The sequence below is a fragment of the Chinchilla lanigera genome, unplaced genomic scaffold, assembly GCF_000276665.1.
Source record: "Chinchilla lanigera isolate Chin_1 unplaced genomic scaffold, ChiLan1.0 scaffold00004, whole genome shotgun sequence".
Classification (NCBI taxonomy): Eukaryota; Metazoa; Chordata; class Mammalia; order Rodentia; family Chinchillidae; genus Chinchilla; species Chinchilla lanigera.
The window spans coordinates 38,466,019-38,490,905 of NW_004955405.1; the positions used below are offsets into that span (position 1 = coordinate 38,466,019).

At 50.7% G+C, this 24,887-nt stretch overlaps 1 protein-coding gene across 2 annotated transcripts in view; it reads left to right on the plus strand.

Moving 5' to 3' along the window:
- Stab2 (stabilin 2) overlaps positions 1 to 24,887 on the plus strand; it is a 140,066-nt gene that overhangs the window by 72,383 nt on the left and 42,796 nt on the right. For both annotated transcript variants that reach the window (XM_005374574.2, XM_005374575.2), the window contains exons 32-44: positions 1,874 to 1,972; positions 2,056 to 2,163; positions 5,751 to 5,882; positions 9,124 to 9,252; positions 10,433 to 10,489; positions 11,539 to 11,634; positions 12,622 to 12,817; positions 14,710 to 14,805; positions 17,824 to 17,869; positions 18,602 to 18,678; positions 19,771 to 19,896; positions 21,622 to 21,695; positions 23,124 to 23,195. In XM_005374574.2, coding sequence (XP_005374631.1) covers positions 1,874 to 1,972; positions 2,056 to 2,163; positions 5,751 to 5,882; positions 9,124 to 9,252; positions 10,433 to 10,489; positions 11,539 to 11,634; positions 12,622 to 12,817; positions 14,710 to 14,805; positions 17,824 to 17,869; positions 18,602 to 18,678; positions 19,771 to 19,896; positions 21,622 to 21,695; positions 23,124 to 23,195 — 1,308 coding nt within the window. The remainder of the gene's footprint in view (positions 1 to 1,873; positions 1,973 to 2,055; positions 2,164 to 5,750; positions 5,883 to 9,123; positions 9,253 to 10,432; positions 10,490 to 11,538; positions 11,635 to 12,621; positions 12,818 to 14,709; positions 14,806 to 17,823; positions 17,870 to 18,601; positions 18,679 to 19,770; positions 19,897 to 21,621; positions 21,696 to 23,123; positions 23,196 to 24,887) is intronic.

A 24,887-nucleotide genomic window follows, 5' to 3' on the forward strand; every position in this document is an offset into this window, starting at 1 on the left:
TTTTTTTTGGTTTTTCTCCGGTACCGGGAACCGAACTCACGACCTTGCACTTGCCAGGCAGGCGCTTTTGCCGCTGAGCTAAATCCCCAGCCCCTCTTTTCTATTTTTTAAAGTCTTGCTATGTGATCCAAGATGGCCTTGAACTCACTACGTAGCCCAAGCTGGCCTTGAATTCACAACAGTCTTCCTGCCTCAGCCTTCTAAGTGCCAAGGTTACAGGCGTGTACCACCACACCTGATTCCAGTCTAACATTTTTGATTGACAACTTCTCTAGCAGAATAGCACCTCAATCTATCTCCTGCACTGAGCTTGTTGCCATGGGGACCAGTTCAAGTCCCGCCCTCTCTGCAGAGCCCTCCCTGACCCATGAAGCCCACAACACTGAGTGTGATGTGGTATCAAGAGGCCAAACTCTAAAGCCACAGCTGGGCTGTAGCTGTGTGGCCTCGGGCAGTCATCTCACTTCCCTGAACCTCATCTTCCTTCCACTGTGAGGACTTGGCAGCACCCTCTATCTCGACTCCTGCTGCCCACAGGGCCCTCGCTCAATGCTGGTTTTATCCTCTTCCTCCTCCTGGCCCAGGATGGACTGGAGCTAAATTCCAGCCCATGTCACTTCCCAGACTCTCTACCCACGAGGGGTTCAAGTCCTGAGTGAACCCCAAGGATCTGCAGTGGTCCTCATCAGCGCATACACTTAGGCCCTGGACAGGACCGCTGAGTCCTACCAGACTCCTCGTAGTTTTCTGTCACTTCCCATCCAATCATCTCAAGCCCTTCCTCTCCCTTCAGCTCTCAACACTCACAGATGGGTTGATCTTCCTCTAACACAGGGACTGGCTCAGTTTTCCTAAAAAGAACCAGGTAGCAAATCCCAGGCCCTGCACGTCTATAGTCTTGGTCACAACTACCCAACTCCACCTCGGACGTGCAAAATCAGCCTTACGCAGCCTGCGAACAAAGGTGCACGGCTGAGTTCCCGTGAAACCGCATTTCAAACATGGCGGCAGACTAGACTCGGCCACCTGCTGTGTACACTCTGAACACCCTAAGGGCAGGACCCAGGCTCCAGTCACATCTGTGTGCAAATTCCCTGATCCCTACAGCCGAGGAGTGTTGGTTGGAGACTGAATTAGGAAAACAGTCCCGCCTCAGGTTCTTCCATCTGAGAAGGTTCTGGGGGAATGAGAAGGCTCTGGATGGAATGAGGAGATGGACACGGTTACCTTGGCCAAAGGCTGACCACAGGACAAAGGCAGGAGCTACTACTCTCTGCGGCTGCCTCTTGTCTCTGGGGATGCAGACTGATGTTTTTAACAACAAGTCAGGAATCTCAACCTTTTTGTTATAAACACCCTGTGTTTATTACATTTCATGAGCCCAGCAAAGCATGTTCACAAGGCAGACTCAGGCTACTGGATTGCAGCAGCCGTAACACTTCTGGGCAAAGAAATAAAGAACCTGAGAAATAAACACAAGAATAACAAAACATAGATTTTAGCTGCAGCCTGTTGCTTTTCAGTCACAGTTGGGGGTTCCCTTTGTCCAGGTGGATTAACAAAAGGTAGAACAGATTCCTCAGCGCCATTATAGTCTTTTGTGCGAGACGAATCTTTCTCTAGTTGAGGGGAAATTCATCTGAGGATGAGACACAAAACTGAACATCTCTAAGTCCCTTCCAGCCTCATCACTCTGCGTGCCAGGATAATTTATTCTGTGAGTCATCAAGACATGGTCCTCCCTGTCCCTGTCCAGGCCTACCACCTCCCAATTCCTTTACTGTCTAAGGAAGTAAACAGGACTTTGTAAGTATCACTGAACAGAAAAGGATACAACAGTGCACTCAACAGAATTTGTGGTTTCCTTTCCCAGGTGCTGGTCCCCCCAAGAAGTCAAAGTGGCATCTTACCAAACCTGCTTACCCGGCTGGACCAGATGCCTGACTACTCCATCTTCCGGGGCTACATCATTGCAAGTACCACAGTCCCCCAGACCCCTGGCTCGGGTCACCTGGGGGCAGGAATCCTCACGGGCTCTGTCTCTTCCCTCCACAGCACTATAATCTGGCAAATGTCATTGAAGCTGCTGATGCTTACACGGTATTTGCCCCGAACAATGCCGCCATCGAGAATTACACCAGAGAGAAGAAGGTCACCACTCTGGTAGGTATCTGGAACGAGAGCCAGGAAAGCTATTTCCTGGGAGTTCGAACACTCGACCCCTCAGCGCCCACAGACACAGGCAGGCAGGCATCCCAGGACCCTGGGAGGAGACTCACGGTCTTCTCTGCTCCTCCTTCTGGTCTCTCCCTGGGCCTGAGCGGCCAAGAATGCCAGCAGCAGGACCTAGCGGGGTGAACCCTCCCTCCCCTTCTCCTGTTCTCATTTTCCCAATTCCTAACATCTGGGGTAAACAGGTAAAGTTTGTCAAAGAATTCTGTGAATCAACTGAGAGGCTTCAATCATGATCTTTGGCCTCAAACCCAAGGGCAGGTCCCCTTTCTTATGGGACCAAGTGTGGGCGACCCTGCCCCTGAGGATGGGAAGACCTGCTCCCTGGCCACACTTTATTTTCTACTCGGTGGTGGCTCCAGAGTTTTCACACTGGAGCAGCCCAAGGCCTCAGCCCCACATGGAAGATGTGTATGAAGTCAGTTTGCACAACCAAGCGCAGTTTTCACTTCTGTCTTCGCAGGGAGACAGAGCTGAAGGTGCTAATAAGATGGGGCTCATGCTTGGAATCCCACTGAGCCACCTTGGGCCTCTGCAGTTCCCCACCCAGGCTCTGGGGAAACTCAGTGGTCTAACCAGAGATGTGGGCTCATGGACCCTAAGCATTGCAAAGACACCTGGGGCCATTGTTTTTACACACCCAAACACACACGCTGGCCCCCATCAGGAAGGCTGCCCTCCCCTTTCCTATCTCCTCAACCCCCCTACCTGGTCCCTGTCCAGTCCCACCACCTCCCAGAGTGGCTGGTCCAGGCTGCCTCTCCTGCCATGTCCCCCCTTACCATGTACCCGCGGCATGAGGGACCGTCTGTCCAGGTCATGGGTCTTAGCTTCCCACCACGAGGGCAGAGACGATGTCGAGCTCCTGTAACAGGGACGACAAGCAGGTGGGACTCCCAGGATAGAGTCAGGCACCATCTTTACTGTCCCTGCCCCTTTCCCTTTTTCCTGCTTTAGAATGAAACTTCAGGCGGTCTCATAATCTTTCTACCTCCCCCAGAAGTCCTAAAGCCATTTTAAGCTACAAACACAGCCTGGGTTAAGTTAGATGATGATGATGATGATGATGATGATGATGATGATGATGATGACGATGCCCCTGCTGTGATCTGAATATGGTTTGAGGTTCCCCTTGTTTTATACGTTGGTTGGAGGTTCGCTGTCTACGTAGCGATGTGGCGAGGTGGGGGATTTCTGAGGCTGAGTCCAGTGCCGGACGATGAGGTCATTAGCGGCTCTGCCTGGGTTGGCCTGGGCCTCATGGAGTTCGGGAGTTGTCCTCAAGACCAGCCCCTTCCCCCTCTGGCTTCCTGTCTCTCTATGTGATTATTTTTCCCTTAATTTCTATGCGTATCAGTCCGTGTTAGCTCTGCATAAAGATTGCCTTCACCAGGGTAGCTGGCATCTGTGCAGAACACACCTCCATTCCCTTTCCATCCCCTTCCCTCCTCCCTCACTCCTCCCTCCACTGCTTGGTGCCATTTGCAAAAGATCTATCTCCCTGTTTCCTATTAGCTGTCTCTTTTTTTCTTTGCTCTTTAAATTACTTACACTTTAGGTTCTCCTAGGAGATTTGGGTTCTCATATAGGTGTCTGATTTATTTCACTTAACATTATGGTGTCAAAGTGCATCCATTTTCCTACAAATGACTCACCTCTTTTTTTGTTGTTGTTTATTTGTTTTGTTTTTTGGAGACAAGATCTCATGACATAGTTCAGGCTGGCCCTGAACTCAACTGTATCTTTCTTGATAGCAGAGTAGTTAGTACTCCGCTGTGTGTAAATACCACAGGAGTTCACGCCTTGACAGTGACACCAGCCCTGAGGCCCTCACCAGAGACCAAATAAGTGGGACCATCTTGGACTTTCAGCCTCCAAAACTCTGAGATAAACAATCCTCCTTTCTTCATTAAGAGTCTACCTGCAAGCGTTTCGTTATAGCAAACAGAAAATGAACTAATACACAGTTCCTTATCTTAACCAATGTTTTGAATTGGATTGGAAACCATCTTCCCTTTCTGCTCAGTGAAGTGAGTGCAGGCGGGAAGCTGCAAAAGAGAGCTGAGTCCTCAGCCAGGGTCCACCAGGAGACCCAAGCCACACCAGTTTTGTTGTTTTTTTTTTTTTTCCTCAAAGGGAAGATTTAATAGTAGGAACTGTTTAGTGAGTTTAAAGCCACATAAATATACCTGAAAAGTAAAAAAGAAAAGATGTGGGGGGATTATAGGGGTAGTGCCTGCAGGAAGCACAGAACACTCCCAATACTGAAAGAACAAAAGGAAGAGGATAGAATTCGTAAAATTTAGAAACTTAAAGTGGAGCCCAGTGGATCTGAAGAGGGTTGGCCACTGTGAGCATGGGAAAGGGTGCTCGCAACTGTGAGCATGGGAAAGGGTCCCTGTACACCCAGCTGTCCCTGTGGGCCCAGATGGCACTGCCGGGCTGGTGTCTCAGAGGTAGGGAGGATGTGACGAAGCTGGACCTCAGGTGACAGGAAGCTGTCACCCAGACTCAGCTGCCACGTGGGAAAGGGAAAGAGGGATGCCACACATTCTTGCCTGATAGGCAGAGGCTCAAAGCAAGCCACTAGCCAAGGAGAGGGAGATGGAGACGCAGCTCCACCGCACAGATCAGAGTGTGGGAGCGAGGCTTTGGAGCTGGGAGAAGTGACTTTGTATCCTCCTTCTCCCCGGCTCTGCATTATCCCTTATTCTGATTCCTGCTCTCAGTAAATTCAGTTTTGGTTTGATTAAGGCTGAAGTCGAGGGGTAGGAAGTGTTGGTGGTTAGGAAAAGACATTGAAGCAGAAGGAAGAGGGTAAGAAAGACCTTAAGAATCCAGAGCCCACTCTGATCCACCAGCTTGGGAGCCACATCTGGGTCCAGGAGACACCCCACTCTGTTGCCCCAAGCCAGCACTGTGGGTGTAGTCTGTCTTCATGCAGTGACAACTCTCCTGACCCAGTGCTGAGCAGATGACCAGCAGTCCTTGGCTTATGAGTGCCGGGGACTAAGTCAGACCTCATTGCAACAGATCACCTCATCTGGAGGGTTACGCTCTCTGAAATGTCCCCTCAGGATCCCCAAGGAGAAAACAGGCTGGGTGTGGGGATCTCTCAGTCTCTCTGTCTCTCTCTGTCTCTCTCTGTCTCTCTGTCTCTCTCTGTCTCTCTCTTCTCTCTCTCTCTCCAGCTACTCTGCCCAAGGAGGTCATCTTCAAAATCCACTCCCAACTTTCCTACCTTCCATGTGGGTTTTAGAGTCACGTGACAAGTTCCTGGGCACCCTACTTGGAAATTTTGCAAATTCTCCAAGGTGATCTTTTCACAGCTCACTTTATTATTGAGTACATTCCACATCTTGATGCCTGGCCAATGTATTGAGTACATTCCACATCTTGATCCCTTGCACTGGGATGAGCCGCTGCTGCCCTTTGTAAGCCCGTAGTGCCAGCAGGGTGGGTCAGCCAGGACCCACTGTGCTGATGTGTTGGCCACCTCCCCCGTGTGTGTGGTGCAGGAGGAAGACACGCTCCGCTATCACGTGGTCCTGAAGGAGAAGCTCCTGAAGAATGACCTGCGCAACGGCATGCACAGGGAGACCATGCTGGGGCCCTCCTACCTGCTTGGCTTCTTTCTGCGCAATGACCAGGTGCAACTCTTTTATTTATCACCCAGGCGTGGGTGTCTTAGCTCTTAGCAATGCTCATCTCTTCCACATCGGAACAGTCTGCCCTGAACTTCCTAAGCCTGATCAACACAAAGGTCATGACTAACGCACTGCAGCTTCCTCTTGCCTAGCCTGCTGTCAGACTTCAGTAGCCAGGGTGGCCCATGAATTGTGGGATTTGGACCCCAACAGTCGTAGGCACTTCCACACTGGTACGGCAAACCCAGGGGACAGTCCCCACCCCACTGGTCTCCAAGCTGCAAGGGAACCTGGGAACTCACCGGCCTCCCAGGAGGTGGCATGGCTCCAGGAGCCCAGTGGCACATGTAGGACACAGCCGCCAAATGAATTAACATGATAATCACTGTGCAATCCCCAACCACCGTGCTGGCATGCCAGTGCTTATGTCACACAACACCTAAATATTTAAATCACTAAATATTTAAATATTTAGTTTTTTAAATATTTAAATATTTAAATTTAAATAAAATCACTAAATATTTAAATACCTAAAAATTTAAATCATAAAAAAGAATTAGTGACACTAAATGTTTAACAGATTTCTTTTTTTGTTTGGTTGTTGTTGGGGTGGTATGTGTGTGTGTGTGTGTTTGTTTGGTTTGGTTGGATTTTTTTGAGGTAAGGTCTTACTATGTAGTTCAGGCTGTCCTTGAACTCACCATGCAACCCAGGCTAGCCTTAAACTCTCACTGATCCTCCTGTTTCAACTCGCCCCCCTCCCAGTGCTGGGATTACAGGTGTGCGCCACCACACCCAGAAACTGTTATTTCTGAAACCGGGTCTCACTGTATAGCCGAGGCTAGTCTTGAACTCACAGCAATCTTCCTGCCTCAGCCTCTTAAGTGCTAGTATCACAGGCATGTGCCACCATGCCCAGTTTAACTGTTAAATATATTTCAAACATAAAATCTTATTTGTGTACCTTAAATGTCAAGTGAAAAGATTAATCTGTAAAATTTTAACAAGAAACTCACAGTGAAATTCTAAAATAAATCCTCACAAGAAAAATTAATAAAAACAAATTGTCATGTAAGAATCACTAAGACTATTGGAAATGAAAGTTTTAAGCAATAATATTATTTAATTCTTTTTAAAAAGTAATCTGAGAAACAATTTCTTCAGTGGTGTCAGCCCTGAATCACAAGTAAATTTTTGTAAAATTTTTTATCTATCTGTGGTTCAAAAAAGACTTTCCTACTCTTTATTACTTGGAGAATAATCTAACTCCAAATATTTTTCAGACTCTTCCAAATAATTCCACCTAGTGTAATAACTTTGAGATACATTTTCTAATATTTCTTGGCAACTGGCAATTATAGTAATGACAAAATTGAGTTTTCATTTCTGGTTTTGCTTTCATCTGTCATTTTTTATTTCATCATGCAGAGATGGATAGTTCAGTGTAATTAGTTAAATCAATTTCAGTGTTGTAACTGAATGATGTAATTCATTTTGTCCAGAAATTCTTTTATCTGGAGAAAGAATTATTCACACAGCAGAGGCTTTGCGCTTTCGCTGATAGTCATCTATCTTTCTGTGACATTGTAAGCATAGGAAGAATGCTCTCCAGGTGAGTAGGTGTGTTTAAATCAAACTTTTCATGCAACCCATAATTCTCCGAATACATCTCAGGATAGAAGTGACTCAGCCCTCTTTAATACCAAGAGAAATAGCATTATAACATCAAACGTTCTGCCATGTGTGTACCTACAAGTAGCTCAGCATCTTGGAATTCTGGAAATTTGTATTATAATCACCACTGGAGACCAAATAAGGTTTCCTGGTGGTTTTCCAAGTGAACACGGAACCTTGGAGCCCCTCCGTGGAATTCAGCCGCGATTTGTCTCGACATCTAAACAGAGATTCATTTCACTGCAGAGAAATCACAGGGGACCTTCGCATCCAGAAGAAATTCAAATTTAGGCAGTTAGTAGATCATTTTATTTTGTTTTCATTTTTTTGGTGGTAGTGGCAACTGAACTCAGCCTTTGCACTGAGCTACATCCCCAACCCATCATTATTATTATTATTGTTATTATTATTATTATTCATTTTGAGACAAGGTCATGCTAAGTTGCCAAGCTCCCTAGGCTGAGTTTGAACTTGTGATCTTTCTGCTAATAAGGACCTTTTAATATTGCTCAACTGGGAATGCTGAGGATATTATTGCATGTATTATCTTACGAAGTTTAAAACTTCACTGCTTACTAACTTGATAACTACTTAGTATAATAAAACATTTTCTCCTTGTCCAAACCTCAGTCCTGCTATATCTAGACACACACATGCACACATCACTCTATTTTTAAAGAACCATTGATTTTCCTTTATACTCACTGTACTAATGAATTGATGACTTATTCACTACTGAATTAGTGGCTTCATTTATTTTTCATGAATCAATCATTAAAATATCCTTCCCTATAAGAAGTTACTATTAGGCATGGCACATACATGTAATCCTAGCACGTGGGATGCTGAGGCAGGAAGATTGCTGTGAGTTCGAGGCCAGCCTGGGCTACAAAGCAAGTTCCAGCCCAGCCTGAACTGCATAGCAAGACTCTGTCACACACACACACACACACACACACACACACACAAGAAGTTACTATTTAAAGTGGAATTTGGCGTGGCAGCAGTTAGACACTGACTTAGTCCTGTTGTCTGGGGTGTGTATGGATACTCTAGATGAAGAAGGATCGGAACATACCATCTTTTGAATTCAGCCTTTCTGAGAGTTTCCTGCAATTCCCTGTGCAGCAGAGGGGAGCTGGAGGGACAGGCTGCGCTCCCCGTGTGTTTGGGTGTGGGAGGGCTCACATCTTAGAGTCCCCAGGCCACAGCTCAACTGAGACTCCACGCAGCTGTCTTGCCAGTGGGCACTAACATAATGATTATAAGGCAGTATTTTTAAAAAGTGAGGAGATGGAGAGCTAAACCACAGATCATCTAGAACGACCTTTCCTCTTCCAAAGAGAAAGCCACAGCAACTGGCCTGGGGACGCATAGCTCAGTAAGGCCACTGTGCGAGACTGTGACTCCCCTGGCTTGGGCCGGAGCTCTGTCCACTACAGCATGCTGCTTTCTGGGTGAACGGTGCTGGGACCGCCCATGCTGTGGCCACACTGACGGTCCCCACTGGCCATCTTCCCCACCTGCTTAGTCACTGTAATAAAATCCCGTTTCTCCCTCTTGTTCACAGCTCTATGTAAATGAGGCTCCAATAAACTACACCAATGTAGCCACTGACAAGGGAGTGATCCATGGCTTGGAGACAGTTCTAGAAATTCAGAAGAACAGATGTGATAACAAGAAGACCAATGTTGTACGGGTAAGTTCTGTCCAGGCTCAGTGATGCAGCCTCTGAATGATGACTTAATTTTATAATATTTTTGCCCTAAAAATTTTCTATTCGGGTATCTCAGTTCAGTCCCCAAAGTACTCAGGGAGCATTTCTGATGTGTCAAGCATACCGGGCTCAGGTTCTACAAAGACAAATAAAAATAAGACATGACTGGACACCCGGTGAGCTTACGATCTTATGCAATAGATTGATTTATCCTTTATGCCTGCAAAGACTACCAGGAAGGCTGTACTGAGCAAGATTCTAAAACCATGTCTATCTCCAAAGGAAACCAGGGTTAGGGAACGGGCAAAGGGATACCTGTGGCAGCTACCGGCCGCCCCTGGTCCACTAGAAGAAAAACACAGAAGCGTGATCACTCTAGGCCATGGGGCAGTACAGGACCTTTTAGCAATAGCAATAACTGCCGACATTTCTTAGGCGCTCATTATGTGCTGGTACCACTCTAAACAGTTCAGTGCGGGGAATCCTCACAGCACCCTAACGGGGACTACTGTGGTCAGCCCCTTTTTCAGAGGGGAAAATGAGCCAGCAGAGGTTAAGTAAAGCACCCACATCCACGCGTTTGTGACAGGCAGAGAAGGGGCTCGCGTTCAGGCAGCCTGGCCCAGAACCAGAACTCTGAGGTGCCGTGCTGTACCGATCCATGGGTGCCTAGTTCAGAACTCAGGACCCTGGCCTGCTTCTGTCTTAGGAACAGGTAGCACAGAGAATCTCTGTCGTGTGTAACGTTTGCCCTCTGTATGTGCTGTTTCCAGAAAGCATCTTGATGCTGCAGCCCCCAGCTGGACCTTGTGCTTCCCACGCTGGGCCCTGTAGATGGCTCGCTGTTAGTCTCTGAATCTGTCCCAGCTAACTAAACGGGGTTTCCAACAAGTGCAGGTTGTTGTTAAAAAAACTCAGGTTGGATGAGTTGAGACCTCACTTGGAAGCGTTATCAAAGTCAGCAGACTGTGGGGTAAAGCAGTGCTCAAACATGCACACCCTGAAGACTTCTCAGTGTTTGTCTGAAACTAGCCCAAAGAGGTTGACCAGATGTCCTCCCTGGATTTTCAATCCTGTATTCCAAGGCCTCCAAGCTCTGGAAAATACTTGCGGGCTTATTTTGCACTAAAACTAATAACCTTGAAATGTCTCCTCTGCCAAGGGAACGTGTGGAAAGTGTCCCCAGCCACCCATCTGCCCACCTGGAACCAAACTGTTAGTAAGTATTTTGTATGCTCTGAGAAAACACTTTCCAGATCCCAGGCAGTCCAAGTTAGAAAATGGATGGCAAGTAAACCTCATGTTTAGGGCCCTCACTCTTGCCCTGGGTTTAATTTAATTGAACCTTATTATACTGTGAGCCTCCTAGAAAATTCTTTGGAATTCTACCTCCTTATATTGCATGCGTCTTTGTAAAGTTTTAAGTGCATTTTTGGAGGTACTAAGAACAAATGTAATTAATAACTCACAGAAACGTGTTCATAAATCAACACACAGTGCAGAAAGGGGTTTTTTGCTTTCTATATCTATCACAGAAGCCAGCAGAGGAAAGCAGCAAGGAATGTGACCGCACAGGAGAAGATAGACTGCATACCCAAAAGCACACAGGGCCAGACACGTTCCACCTGCTGGATTTCCTTTTATAGTTGAAGTTACAACTTTCTCAAAGAGACACACGCAGACAAGGCAGAGGCAGGCACATCTTTGGATGAATCACTCATCAATGTCTCCTGTAGCTTTTTTTTTGGCAAGAGCTACTTCTGATAACAAGCAAGACAGAGGAAAAAACCCTTGCGCACCTTCTATAGCATGATGACAGTAATTAACAGTAACAATAATGAATATTGATTCTCTCCCTTGAGCTTTCATTGGATCTCATCTGTTATAAATCTTTATAAGCAAGCTTAATCTTTGGCCCCACTGGGGCCGATTACAAATCAGTAACCAAACAGATACACCCAGGTGTACATCAATGAATGCACAGGACTGTACCATCTGGCTTATTCCGCGGTTCCTCCAAACTCCAGTTAGTCTTGTATGAAAGCGTTCTTCTCACAGGTCCTACGGTATGGGACACTTTGATTTTTCTACCTGGCATCCTTGTGTTTGCCGTTTGTGCCAAGACTGGGTTTGGGACTTTTCTGCCTGTGAAGTAACACCAGCAACCTCAGGCACGCGAACCCCAGGGCGATGTGTCATTCATTCCCTTTAGGACATTGGACATGTTTTTCCTGATTAAAAACCAACCGAATTATTCCTGCTCCATAGGGCAACGAGACAAGCAAGTGCATCTTCAGCTTTTACTTCATGGGGAGACGCTCCGTGCTCATCGGGTGCCGGCCGATGTGTGTGAGAGTGCTCATCGTGAGTACAGGGCCCTCGTCCCCCCGTAATCACCCGGGGGACACGGGAAACCCCGTCGCGGGCTGGCTTCTCACAGTGGGTTCCCCGTGACTCCTCGGCCGGCTCCACTGTCATGAGGATAAAGCTCAGGAACGGCCCCCAAATCAGAACTTGAGTAAAAGCGGCAGTGTTCAATGGGGCGATGAAGAGAGGAAGAGGCCGAGAGGGCGCGGGGACTCCCTGTTCCCACCTCGCGGGCACACGGGGCGCAGAAGGGCAGAGGAGCGGCGGCTGGCTGAGAGAAGTCAGACACGGCTGGTTGTTTAGGAAGCAGCACCCCAGCGCTAAGGGCCTCTGCGGGCCACTTGGGAATTTGCAGGAAAATGCCCTGTGACTTGGGGTCCCGCTTGTTTTCCAGGGGATCAGACCCAGCCAGGCCTGTTTCAGCAGAGGCAGGGGTGGGAATCTGGCCCTGAGACTGCAGAGTGAGGGCAGGAGCAGAGCTTGGCTCGGTGCACCAGAGATCAGAGGCAGAGGAAACCGGTGAACACCCCACCGGGTTTTCTGAACCTCAGGATTCTCATAAAACGCCCAGGGCCGGCCTTCAGAGGCCTTCAGTAGAGGTGAACAGTGTTCAAAGCCAGACGCCCAGGTCTGGGGACGACAGAGGCTGTGTCTCAGGGTGAGGGAGCCCAGGTCTCCTCAGGGTGAGGGAGCCCAGCTCTCGGGGTGAGGGATCCCAAGTCTGGGGATGACGGGGCCCACCCCCAGCACCCTGCTTTGATCCTCCAGTGGCCCCGGTGCCCTGCTGTTCCAGCTGCCAGCCCTTCCCTGGCCTGTTCCCTGCCCTGCCCTCCTGGTGGGGTCCTCTGTCCTCTCAGGGCCCGGAACCTGCCAAGCCTCCCCCAGCCCAGGGCTCCGGCCCATCACCCCCAGCCCTGGGGCAGATGCCAGTGGCTGAGTCCGGCCTGAGCAGGTGGGCACACTGCAGCCTCCAATCCCTTGCAGACACGTGCCTGCTGCGCCGGCTTCTTTGGGCCACAGTGCCAGGCCTGCCCCGGGCAGCGCGGGGGCGCGTGCTTCGGGAACGGCATCTGCATGGACGGGGTGAACGGCACGGGCACGTGTAAGTGCAGCCCCGGCTTCAACGGCACGGCCTGCGAGACCTGCGCTGACGGCAAGTACGGCGTCCACTGCGACCAAGGTGCGTGCCTGCACGTCCCTGTCCCCTCCAGGCCTCTCCCCCGACACTGCAGGCCACTGGTACTGTTGCTGCTGGAGACTGAGCTACATCCCGAGTGAATTTTTATTTATAATTTTGAGACAGCTGGGTGTGGTGGCGCACACCTGTAGTCCCAGCACTTGGGAGGCTGAGGCAGGAGGATCACTGCAAGTTTGAGGCCAGCCTGGGCTACACAGTGATTTCGAGGTCAGCCTGAACTACAAAGCAAGACCCTGTCTCAAAAAAGAAAAAAATTTGAGACAGGCTCTCCCTAAATCGCTAAATTGCCCAGGTTGAGTTCTAACTTGAAATCCTCCTGCCTCAGCCTCTCAGAGTGCTGGGATTACAGGTGTGCGCCACCATGCCCGGCTCTGTTGTGAATTTTAAGACTCTCTGTGTTGTATTGTTTCCATAGGGCTATGTTTCTAAACATTTTTAGTCACTGCCCTGGACCTGCCAACCTATCCCATCTGTTCGCTGATAACCCAACCCGAGCAGGTTTCTCTAATTGGCTGTGTGCAGTCATCTTCATGGCTAACTTTCTGTACAGACATGGCTTCGTAGTTGGAAAATAGACTTGTCCACATCATTTCATTCAATCTGAACAGGAACCTTACGTACTTAGACATTGCTACAACCATTTCCCTGATGAAGATACTAAGGCCTAAAAGGCTGTAATCTCAGCACTCTGGGAGACCGAGGTAGGAAAACTGCAAATTCAAGCCCAGCCTGGGCACTTTAACAACTTGGCAAGACCCTGTCTCAAAATAAAAGATGAAATGAGCTGCGAGGTAGCTCAGCGGGAAGGCCCTGTGTTCACCCCCAGGCCTGGAGAAATAAAAACCACTGACGAGAAGCAGAACTGAGATTCTGATACGCACCTTACGTCCTAGATCAAGCTGTCCTCGGTCACTGATGAACAGATCCCTCTGCTGAGTTGCCATGCACAGCCATCTGCTCTGTTCTTGCAGAAGTAGTGTTGAGCCAAGTCATCTGCTTTTTTTTGCACCTGACTTCACCGGGCCCAGGCACGCAAGGGAGGATCTGTAAGAGGCAGGAGAAGCTTCCTGTCCTACGATTAGAAACAAGTCATTGTTCTTCTCCCAAAGCCCATAAGTTTAGCAATCAGTGTTTCCTTATCAGCTGGTCTAACTCAGACAAAATTAATGTGGTACAATTGTTAAAATGGAGCCATATTCCATACCACTGAAATGAGTATGGATTTTTTTTCTGCATGTGTTTGGAAGAGTTATATGCTTGCATGTGTGCAAGAGTTCCTAACCTAAAATCCATGAGTGACCCTCAGACCCCCAAATTTGAATGTGCTGTGGGGGAAGAAAGCTTCCATAGCTTCCAGCGAGTTCTCACAGAGGTTTGTGAGCTTGTTGTAAAACAGGCATCAACATTTCCATGCTGGGGGCTGGGGATTTAGCTCAGCGGCAAAAGCGCCTGCCTGGCAAGCGCAAGGTCGTGAGTTCAGTTCTTGGTACCGGAGAAAAACCAAAACCAAAACCAAAAAAAAAAAAAATTTCCATGCTGCTGAAGAAGGCAGTAAACACCAGGCTTACGTAAGCCTGATAGCAAAAGGGCCTCTAGCATGGTTCCATCCCAAGGGGCCCACACACCCCGGGATCCTCAGACAAATCCCACAGAACCGCGCTGAGGCGCTGTGAACACATAACCAGGTTTACCTGTCACCCAGAGGCGCGTCCCAGGCCTGCATCCCCACCCCTCCTATGACTCCAACCCCCATGGGGGACACACATCCCCAGGCCGGGTGGGAGAATGCAGTGCAAAAACTGCACCCCTCAAACGACGCATGAGGTGCCAGACTCGGCCAGAACCTGACCATTTGTGGGTGTTTTTCCACTCAGAGTGTTCTTGTGTCCACGGGAGATGCAACCAGGGACCCTCGGGTGACGGCTCCTGCGACTGTTACGTGGGTTGGCGGGGCGTAAGATGCGACAGCGGTAAGCACGAGGCTTCGTGTTCATGCCCTACTCTCTGCCTGCTTCTCTGCGACTATGCTATTTTCCTTCTAAATAGAAAATGGCGTCTTTATTGCTTTTTCTGACAGTAAACATTAATTCCTTCTTGCGGCAAATAGCTTGTAAAAATAAAGAAAAGTAAAAGGAAGAAAACAATTTCTCATACTGCCCAGGCAGGAAAAAACTATTACTGAGATTATGCGTTAGCCTCCAGCCTTCCTGTAGGTGTGCAGTGTTCCATAACCGGCCCTTACGCTCCACAGCAGATGAGGGACATTTTGCCCTGGGAGAGACAAATGCCATTAATTTTAATGGTTCTGTGGTGCTGAGGATAAAGCCCAGGGCTTTGCACATGCTGGGCGAGGGCCCTCCCATGGAGCTACCCCCAGCCCGACTGCAGCTTTTTAAACCGATTTCCCATCATAACCCCACAGTGAGCAGATTCTAGCCCCATCCTGCTGCAGCTGCGTTGTGTCCCATCTGTTACGTTCCCAGACAGAGTTCTGAGGCAGGAGCTGGTGCACCGGGGGGAGGTTTCCTGCTCGTGGGCAAGGCGCCCGTCAGAGGTGCTGCCCGTGTGATTCTCATCTCTGAGGTCTTAGAAGGCCCACGTCCTCCAGTCTCGCTGTGTCTCCATCTCTGCTCCCTAAGTGCAGGGCAGGAGAGGAAGGGCATTTCCAGCGCCCCGGAGTAGCACAAAGATGCGGGGGAGCTGCCCATGCCCCGTGCCAGGGCCGAAGCTTACAGAGCCAGAGGGTGCAGGGGCAGAGGAGGAGCCAGGGGAGAGGAGCGGGTGGCAGGCAGGGCCAGGCCCACCCGGCTGTGGAGGCTGGGCCTCCCTGGAAGCCACTGGGAGCCCTAGAAGCCCTAGAATAGGACAGCAATGTGACCTTAGTTTGGAGCAAGTAAGAACCCTCACACACTGGACCGGGGAGAATACCATGGAGGTGGCATCAGAGATGTCCCCTCCTCTGCACCAGGGACAGGAGGGGGCCTCCAGGGGCCTGCTGCCCAGGGAGAGCTCCAGAGTGTGGTTTGTCAGAGGGGCACCGCCACCCAGAGCTCCGGGTGACGGCGAAGCCGAGGGAAAGCAGAGCGAAGGGTTGGTGACAAGCTCAAGTGGGAAGGCTGAAGGACCCCGGGGCAGGTTCAGGTCTTGGGGTCCAGAGCCGGGATGTGGAGCCAGGGGGAGGGGAGGAGGGCGCGATGGGTCACACAGCCCTGCCTGAGTCCCAGGCACGGACACGGCAGAGCGCCCTGGCCACCCTTTTGCACTTGAAGTGCTGTGCACAGAAAAGCGGCCTGTTTAAAGGGCCGGGGGTCAGTGGCCAGCGTGCCGGAGGCGACTGACGAAGTCGGAACTCAGGCAGCAGCGTGACTGCACCAGCGAAATGGAGACACGGGGTGTGAGGTGAGGCAGGGACTGAGGGAAGCAGAGGGAAGGGAGCAGGTGCAGCTCAGGATGGCCCTTGATCGCAACTCAGGCCTCGGTGCCCCGGATGTATCAGCTCGTATCAGCTCGTTAATTCACTCTGCAGACACCTGCAGAGCTCCTGCTGGGTCTGAGTAATGACATCACAGAAAGCCCAGAGACGCCTCTGCCCGCGGCAGTCTGCATTTCATGGGCATCAAACTCAAACTCCTCAGTGGCAGGGGGCACAAGGCTCATCACCCAGTGGCGCCTGCTCAGTTGTCCAGCTCCTGTCCCTGTCCCGGTGCACGTGCTTCCCAAGGAGCTTCCAGTTTAAGAGGGGAAATAACTATAAAGACAGGAAAACAGTTGTATGCGAGAGCAAAGCGAAAACTCTAGAAAACTAGGCTACCTTTGTCCCCCTGCAAACTCCCCATTCCTGAGCCATGGCAGACATCACCAATCGCTGTCCACCCTCCCTCCCCAGATGTATAGAAAGAGAAACAACGGGCTGGGGATTTAGCTCAGTGGCACAGCGCCTGCCTGGCAAGCGCGAGGTCATGAGTTCGATTCCCGGTACCGGAAAAAAGCCAAAAAAAAAGAGAAACCAGATCTTTCTCCAGAGAGCACACCATGGAGTCATTACCAATTGATGGAACTCGGTTTAAAACTTGAGAGCAGGTTCCAGAGAGGAGGACCAGAAGATGATTGGGATTTCAATAGGTAGATTAGAAAGAAAGGGATTTCCAGGCTCAAGGAAGCTCACAAATAAAAAGCTCAAACTTCCCTTGCATTCATTGCCCCAGCCTACTTGAATTTATAAGTGTCCCATCTAAAATAGAACAGATCTGTAGGGGCCAGGTCCCTGTACCAGGACCCGTGTGACAGGCCCCAGGACTAATGAGATTGCTACCAGCTTAAGCATCCTGCCTGAAGGGTATTCTTTCCTCATCTCTAATGATTTAATGTTTTCCCACTGAGAAACATACTCTGGCTGGGCATCTAAGAGCAACAATCTATACTAAACTTACAGGAAATTTAGAAATCAATGCAACAAGTGAATACCAGGTACCTGCTGTGTTCCAGGCCCTGGGCTATTGCTACAGGTGCCAAAAAAAAAAAAAAAAATACTTCTAATATTACTCATAATTTAATTAAAGGTTTGCTTGTTTCCATCTCTCCACAAGATGACAATGGAAAACTACAATGAGTAACGTTAGAAAGACTAAAAAGGGGAAATATAAATAAAAGTAGAAAATGAAACCCTAGGGGAAGAACACCCGCGAACAGCTGGGCCGTTTGAGCCCATCGTCATGTTTGAAGAATTCTGTGTTTCACTCGCCTTCCATCCTCAGTGCCTAGCACCGAGCCTGGCAAACAGGAAATACTCCGCTGAACATACCTGACCTTTATAATTGGCTCTGAGCTCCCTGGCAACCGGTGCGAAGAGAGGTTTACCCAGTTGTGGATTTACGGCGCTAACAGGATGCCACCAGTTACGCCTAAGGAGCTCGTTCTTTTCCTAGCACCAAGTACTGAAAGCAAATCCTCAGGCGCGAGCTGACTCTGCACCTGGTTCTCTTTTGCAGCCATTACAGAGGACAGGTGCAACGGGACGTGCCACACCAGTGCCAAGTAGGTGCCCTCTGGTCACCCTAGGGACCACACTAAGGGGATTCTTCCCAGCAGTTCCCAGCCAGGGGCCTCTCCTCAGGGAAGTGGTTTCCTGACACCATTTCGGAGGATCCAGGAGAAATTTGAGTGTAACAATGTCTCTAAGGAGCCCTCATCAGGGTGCCAGGGACACCGCTCGGCAGGCCACCACCGGCCTTACCTGGCACACTGACGGGACTGACAATCGTTTCCCCAGCCCCCGCCGCAGGACTCAGAGAGCCAAGGAGATGGAGGCGTGGATTTCCCCTTGCTCGGGAAGCATAGCCACGGCTTCCTGGCTCTGTCCTCCTAACCCCACCAGGGCTCCCGCTCCTACGTGCCAGGGAGCTCAAGCTCCAGGTCACCTCTGTGTGTTCACTGGCTCATGACCTTGAATCTGTTACTGACTCCAAGCCTCAGTGTCTTCATCCACAAAGGGGAAGAAGAAGAGTAATCCCGACCTGCTAGGGCCGTGGGACAGCGCATAGGTGACAGGAAGTATGTGTGAAGCTCAGCTGCTAGCCCGCTGGTCGCTCTGTGATGGGCAGCAGCTGTTTCCTCGGCCCGGGCTGACCCCTATGTGCAGACACCACCGTCCGCCTCCCGCAACAGGGCTGTGCCAGGCACAGAGGCGGGTCCCAGGATGCCGGGAGTGAAGGGTGCTGGGAGTCGGGGTTGAGCATCTGCCCCCTCTGTTCACCCCTCTCGTGGCAGCTGCCTTCTCAGCCCGGATGGCAAGACCTTGTGCAGATGTGCAGCTGGATTCCAGGGGAACGGGACCGTCTGCAAAGGCAAGTGAAGGAGTAGGCCGAGGCCAGCAAGGCTTGTGCGGGTGCTGACATATCTGTGTGACTGGGACTGAAGGGCTTCGACCCTGGCACCAGCCAAAGCTGGACAGCTGATGGAGCCTGCTACTGGAAGCCTCCGGCTCGTGCGCAGGTGTGGGCTTGGGGCTGGACGGGCAGTGGCGCCTGCTTCCAACACACAGATGTGCTGCAGTCCGGGCAGGTTCCTGGCCCACAGAGCAACAAAAATCGCCTGGCAGCGCTAACAGCCAGGATTTCACTGACCAAGGGCGAGGCCCAGGGACGCTCTCCCGAGGCGAGGCTAAGGGCTCGATGGCTCAAGTCTGTGCCCAGTTCAGAAAGGGGTTCGTGGCCCGGCCCTTCCTCCTGCTGACCCTGAGGCCTCGTGTGGATCTCCTAACTGCTCTGAGCCCCACTAGCCCATTTGTAAAGAGGACACAACCGCCTCCCTTACCCTCTGCTGAGGGTTAGAGGTCTCTCCGTGTGCAGTGGCAGAGCCGTGCAGCTGTGAAACCTCAGCCTCCCCTTAGGCCCCCGGGGCTGGAGTCGAAGTTCTTATCATTCCCACGGCCTTGGAAAGGTGCTTCACGCTCTCTGCACCATTTTTTTCATCTGCAAGCTGAGGACCACAGGAGTGGTCCCCTCCCCGGGATTTTGTATACAGCCTGTAGAGTGCTAGGAAATGCGCGCTCTGAGTCTTATGGTGCCAAACACATAATGCTGGAAATACACAAACTCTTTGCATCATTTTCCTTATGTGCGGCAGGCCTTGGTCCAGACTACACAGTGGTCACTCCGGCTCCCGTCTTACCCCGAGGATTCTCCCAGGGAGCAGCTGCTTCTGCCAGATGCTCCCACAGTGGGAGGTGTAGAGCATGCTAGTGTAAACTGCTGGGGAGGGCAAATACCTGGAATATTTTCCTTGCTCTCTGTTTTTGGGAATTTGCCATATTTAATCCAACGCCTGCCAGCGTGGTTTGGAAGTATCTTCCATTTCTCAGAGACTCAAAAAGGCATTCATAGTGTTCTTTTACCCTTCTCCTCCTCTTCTGTTCTGTGTCTTCTCTCCCGTCATAGCCATCAATGCCTGCGAGACCAGACACGGAGGCTGCTCGCCCAAGGCTGACTGTAAAAGAACCTCCCCAGGAAACCGGGTGTGCGTGTGCAAGGCAGGCTACACTGGCGATGGCATCGTGTGCCTCGGTAGGGGACCATCCCTCACCCGCTGGGGGGAAGCAGACCCCGTGCGTGGGCCCCTAGGGCTAGGACAGTCAGCGGCGGGTGCCATTACTCAGTGCGTCTTGGTTAAGCGTGAGGGTGTAGGGGTAGGAAGGTATGCAACACCCAAAAATCACTTTGGAAGGAGAAATGGGGACATTTTTCCAATTTAAAATTATGAAGGTGGCTGCATTTTTAAACTTTCATTAGTTCTTTTTTTTTTTTGTCCAAGTAGCACATTCTTGTTGCAGAAAAGTCACAGAAGTCGTGATACACTGGTGTAAAAATTTTGAGAGATAACTATTTTTCTGGGCCTCACTTTGCTACGGACGTAGGTATTTTTTAAACAAAACAGTGTCTCATGGTACACAGTGTTTACTCTGCTTAGCATTATGACAGTATCGCTTTTTCACTGAAAAATGAAGATACTGCTACCTCATTATTTTAACAGCTGCGCGATGTTCGGCTATACAGACATGCCATAGTAAGTTGTCCAACTTTTAACTTTGAAGTTGGAAAGAAGGATTTATGAAGAGCAGTTGCAGGAAGCATAATGAGACCACTTCCTTGTTATCTACGCTCTCATATTCATGCTTTACTCGACTTGCTTTACCATTTCCTCCTCTGTGTACACGTTTTTTTATTAACTGTTTGACAGAAATACAAATGTATTGTATTCCACTTATCCCCAGTAATTGCTTCCCAGGAATAAGGGCAGCCTCTTACTTGACCAAAGCACAGTTAGCAGCTTTGGTAAACTTCTTATAGAGAAAACACTTCTGTCTACTGTCCGTTTGTATTCTAACTGTGTCAGCTGCACCTGTAACATCCTTTTGGACACTTATCTCCCAGTGCAGGCGTGGTCCAGGGTCAGACGCTGCATTCGCTGTCTCTCTCTTCGATCCCCTGTGACCTGGGATAGTTCCTCTGCCTGGCCTTGTCCCTCATGACATGGACATTTGGGAAAAACATTGTCCATCATGCCAACCTTTTGTCCTGTGACAGCATGTCCTTTCTTGGGGATTCTTCTGAGGCTTTTCCGTGATTAGATTCACTTTGTACATTGCCGGCCCAAACGTCACCCAAGTGACACTGCGTCCTTCTCAGGTGACCACACGACCCCCGAGATTTCCTCCTGCCTCCCGTTTGGGATGTGAATTCTGACCGTTTTGTCAAAGCGCTGCTGTCCTGTTTCTCTTCTGTGTAGTTATTTTTCCCCTTTGCTACTAATAAGGAATCAATGGAGAGGAACTTTGTCAAATCGGAATACTACTTACCAAATGCTCTCTTGCTCCTTATCAAAACGTCCTCCTAAATTTAGCATCTGTCAGTGATTTTTCTCTGGACCAGTTTAGGCCATGACAGCTGCACACGAGTTATGTTTTCACTTCTTGGCTCTTTCGTTTGTGCCCTGGTGGACAGAACTCCGAGACTCTCAGAGTTCGAGGCCTTGGCTGCCCACGCTCAGGTTCACTCCGCAGAGGGACAGATTGCAGCCCGCAGACCACACCTCGGCTGGGATTAGCCCACCCCAGAGGAGCTGGTTTTGAGGAACCGTATCTGGTCTTCTCTCCTCTGGATTGCTTCTGCCTCTGAACCGCCAGCAAACTGAGCGGCACCTGACACCTGCAGTTCCTAGCTGCCCGCACGACGCCTCCACCTGGACAGGAGGCTTGGTGCTTACCGTGGGTGCTGGCTTTTGTTTTGTAGAAATCAACCCATGCTTGGAGAACCACGGTGGCTGTGACGGGAACGCCGAGTGCACACACACAGGACCCAATCAGGCGAGCCGGCCTCCCTTCCCTCCGGTTAGACGCAGACCCGAGGGAAAGAATAGGTTAATGGTTCAGGCCTCAGGGCTGTGAAATGCTCGAACCACTCTAGCAGGCCCAGTCTCAGCTTCTCCGCCAGCCCTGGGGCTCTAAACACAGTGAGCATGCAGTGCCCGCTGGACACAGGGTTAAGAAGGTGGGGAAAACAGGAGACCAGGCACAGAGGGTGGGGGCCGGGGTGACAAGACACACGGGAGCCAGCTAGAGGCCCGCTGTGCCATGCTCTGCCCCCTGCCTCTCAGTCCACGGGGAGCCACAGGTGGCCGGCAGGAAGTTCACACGTCTAGAGGCGGTGAGGAAGTAGCTCCCAGCGAATGTCCTGCGAATACTGGCGAGGACTTCAAACACCTCAGTGCCGGGACTCGCAGTGCACAGATCGAGCAAGTGCCTACTGTGCAAAAGAAAAGGAAAAAGAATGTCTGGAAAGAATCGTACATGTGTATACACGAATGTGTGTATGTGGTTAGCCATAGAACGTGAGAACAGTCCACGTTGGGCTTTCTGGTACATGTTTTGGGGTTTGCTAGAGTTTTTATTTCAAACTACACGTGGGGTAAGAGGAATCTGTAAACTTTTTGGTGCTTGTGGCCTCTAAAAGCCAGTGTCCAGACCTCGGAGGCTGAAAAGGGGGAGCCGGACTCAGACTAAGAGCTTAGCTGAGCAACAGGAGCCGGCAGGCATCTCGGCAAAGGTTTGGGCTGAGTTTGGGGCCCATTGTAGAGGGAGAACAGGAGGGACAGGGAGGAGCTGTCCCCGCGGCCCTGGCTGGCCCCTTGGAGGACTTCCAGCTCCAACAAGTGGACCTCAGGCCTGGGCTTCTGCTGCTGTGCAGGAGGCTCTGTGTGAGCTAGAAAAGCTGTGTGTGGGAGGGCTCTTGGGAGCAGCCCGGCCGTGTCTACAGCGGGCCACTCTGGCGCCCGGGCCCCAGCCTCCTGTGGAAGCACCCCTCTCCCAACTTGACGCCCCCAGTTGATTTCCTTGACCAACTCTCCAGCGGGTTGGACTGATGGCTTCCTGGGTGCACCTCAGTGGGCGGCCAAGCCCTCATCTTAGCTCCTCTACTCCTGATGCCTTTGGGCTCAGCAGGCAGGATGAGCAAGAGTGGGATGTAGCTTGGCCTCCTTTCACCCGAGCTCTGGGCCAAGGAGAAAAGAAGTGAGTCCCTGGAGGCTAGGGACCACATAAGGTCAGAAAATCATCTTGGCAGCAAGGGAGGATGGGCGTGAGGTGGAGTGTGCTAAATGTGCTACAGGATCAGAAGACCATCAGAAATCCTGGTGGGACTGGGGCCGCCGATCACCATTGAGTCTGGGAGGCAGTGGACGTGGCCAGCCCAGGCCCTATCTGTGAACTGACCCCTTTGCCTCTGCTCCCGGACAGGCTGTCTGCAACTGTTTGCCCACTTACACCGGCGACGGGAAGGCCTGCACCCTCCTCAGCGTCTGCCTGACCGTGAGTAGGCCTCTGCCACGGCCTCTAGGCTTGGGGTAAAGCTGGCCAGGGAACCACCCCAGTGTCGGTGATAATCCAGAGTCCGCTGGACTGTCCATTTCCCAGGGGCAGGCCCTACTACGTAGCCCTCATGAGTCAGCTAACGAGCTTAACACACAGTTGAAAATCTGGTCTCCGGGCCATGATGATTGAGTGATTGAAGACCCATGTTAATTGGTGGGTTTTGTTCTGTTCTCTGTGTACCTAATGGGGAGGAAGACAAGCTCATTGCAGAATGTAAAATGTTATGTTCTGATAAAAGCAAAACGATGGTGATAGTAAAATGTTGCCTGGAGTTGGGGGCAGGAGGAATGGACAAACAGAGCACAGCAGACTTTGGGCACCAGCTGCCCGGGTGGTGCTGTAATGGAGGATACAAGTCATGATACATGTGTCCAAACTCGGGCTGGGGATTTAGCTCAGCGGCAAAGCGCCTGCCTGGCAAGCGCAAGGTTGTGAGTTCGGTTCCCGGTACCGGAGAAAAACCAAAAAAAAAAAAAAGCTTCACATGTGTCCAAACTCACAGAATAGACAACAGCCTTCCCCATCACTGGGACGAAACAGCTGACACCACAATTGAAGGGAAAGTTGGCTCACGGCTTCAGAAGATTCAGTCCATGGTGGGCTGACTCCAAGGCAGAAATGGGTGGAGGAGAGCTGCTTAACTTGTGGCAGCCAGGAAGCAGGGAGAGAGGGAGGGAGGGAGGGAAAGAGAGAGAAACAGAGAGAGAGAGAGAGAGATCATTCAAGGAGCAGCCCCAGGTGATCCACCTCCTCCATCCAGGCCCCTCGTCTGAACAGCACATTCAGCTCTAAATTCATCGGTGAACAAATCCACTGATGAAAACTGCGCCTCTTTGATCCAAGCACTTCCCAAAAGCCCCATCTCTGAATACACAAGCATTTAACGCTGGGTGTAGAAATTTCTTTTCTCACAACTTGGAAGGCTTGGAATCCGAACTCACGGTGTCCACCAGGATGTGCCCCCTCTGAGGGCCCCAGGGACGAGTCCTTGCCTGGGTCTTCCTGCCTCGGTGGCTCCAGCCATTCCTGGCTGTGGCTGCATCTCTCCCGTCCCTGTGTCCATCCTCACCTGGCCTTCTCCTCTGCTTCTGTCTCTTCTCATACCAACCCTCCCGGGGTTCCAGCCGTGTAGCTAATCTAGGGTGAATCAGCTCAAGTTCCTTTCTTACACCTGTCGCTCTTTTCCTGAATTAGGTCACATTTACAGGTAGTGAGGCTCAGGTCTGGGATGTGTCTCTTCCGGGGCCACCGTTCCACCCCCTCCAAGCTGGCGGGAGCAGAGATCCTTGTCCAAGGTCACAGACTTCACTGTGACTTCCACAGACTTCACTGTGACTTCCACAGACTTCACTGTGACTTCCACAGGCCACTCACAGTTTTGAAAATTGAGCACTTGGTGTTGGCCCAAAGACTCCAGAGAGAAGGCTCCTTGCCACCCTCTCGGCGGCACTTACTCTCAGGAACTAATTCTGTCCCACAGTCATCAGGGCCACTGTGCCCTTGGGGGCCAGGCAGGGACGTTAATCTTGAGACCCAGGGGGTAGGTAGCACCATCTGCACAGCCCCAGTTCCCTCACGCTGTGAGTGACACCAGCCCAGGGCTCTGGTTTCAGGGAGAAATGAATTTTT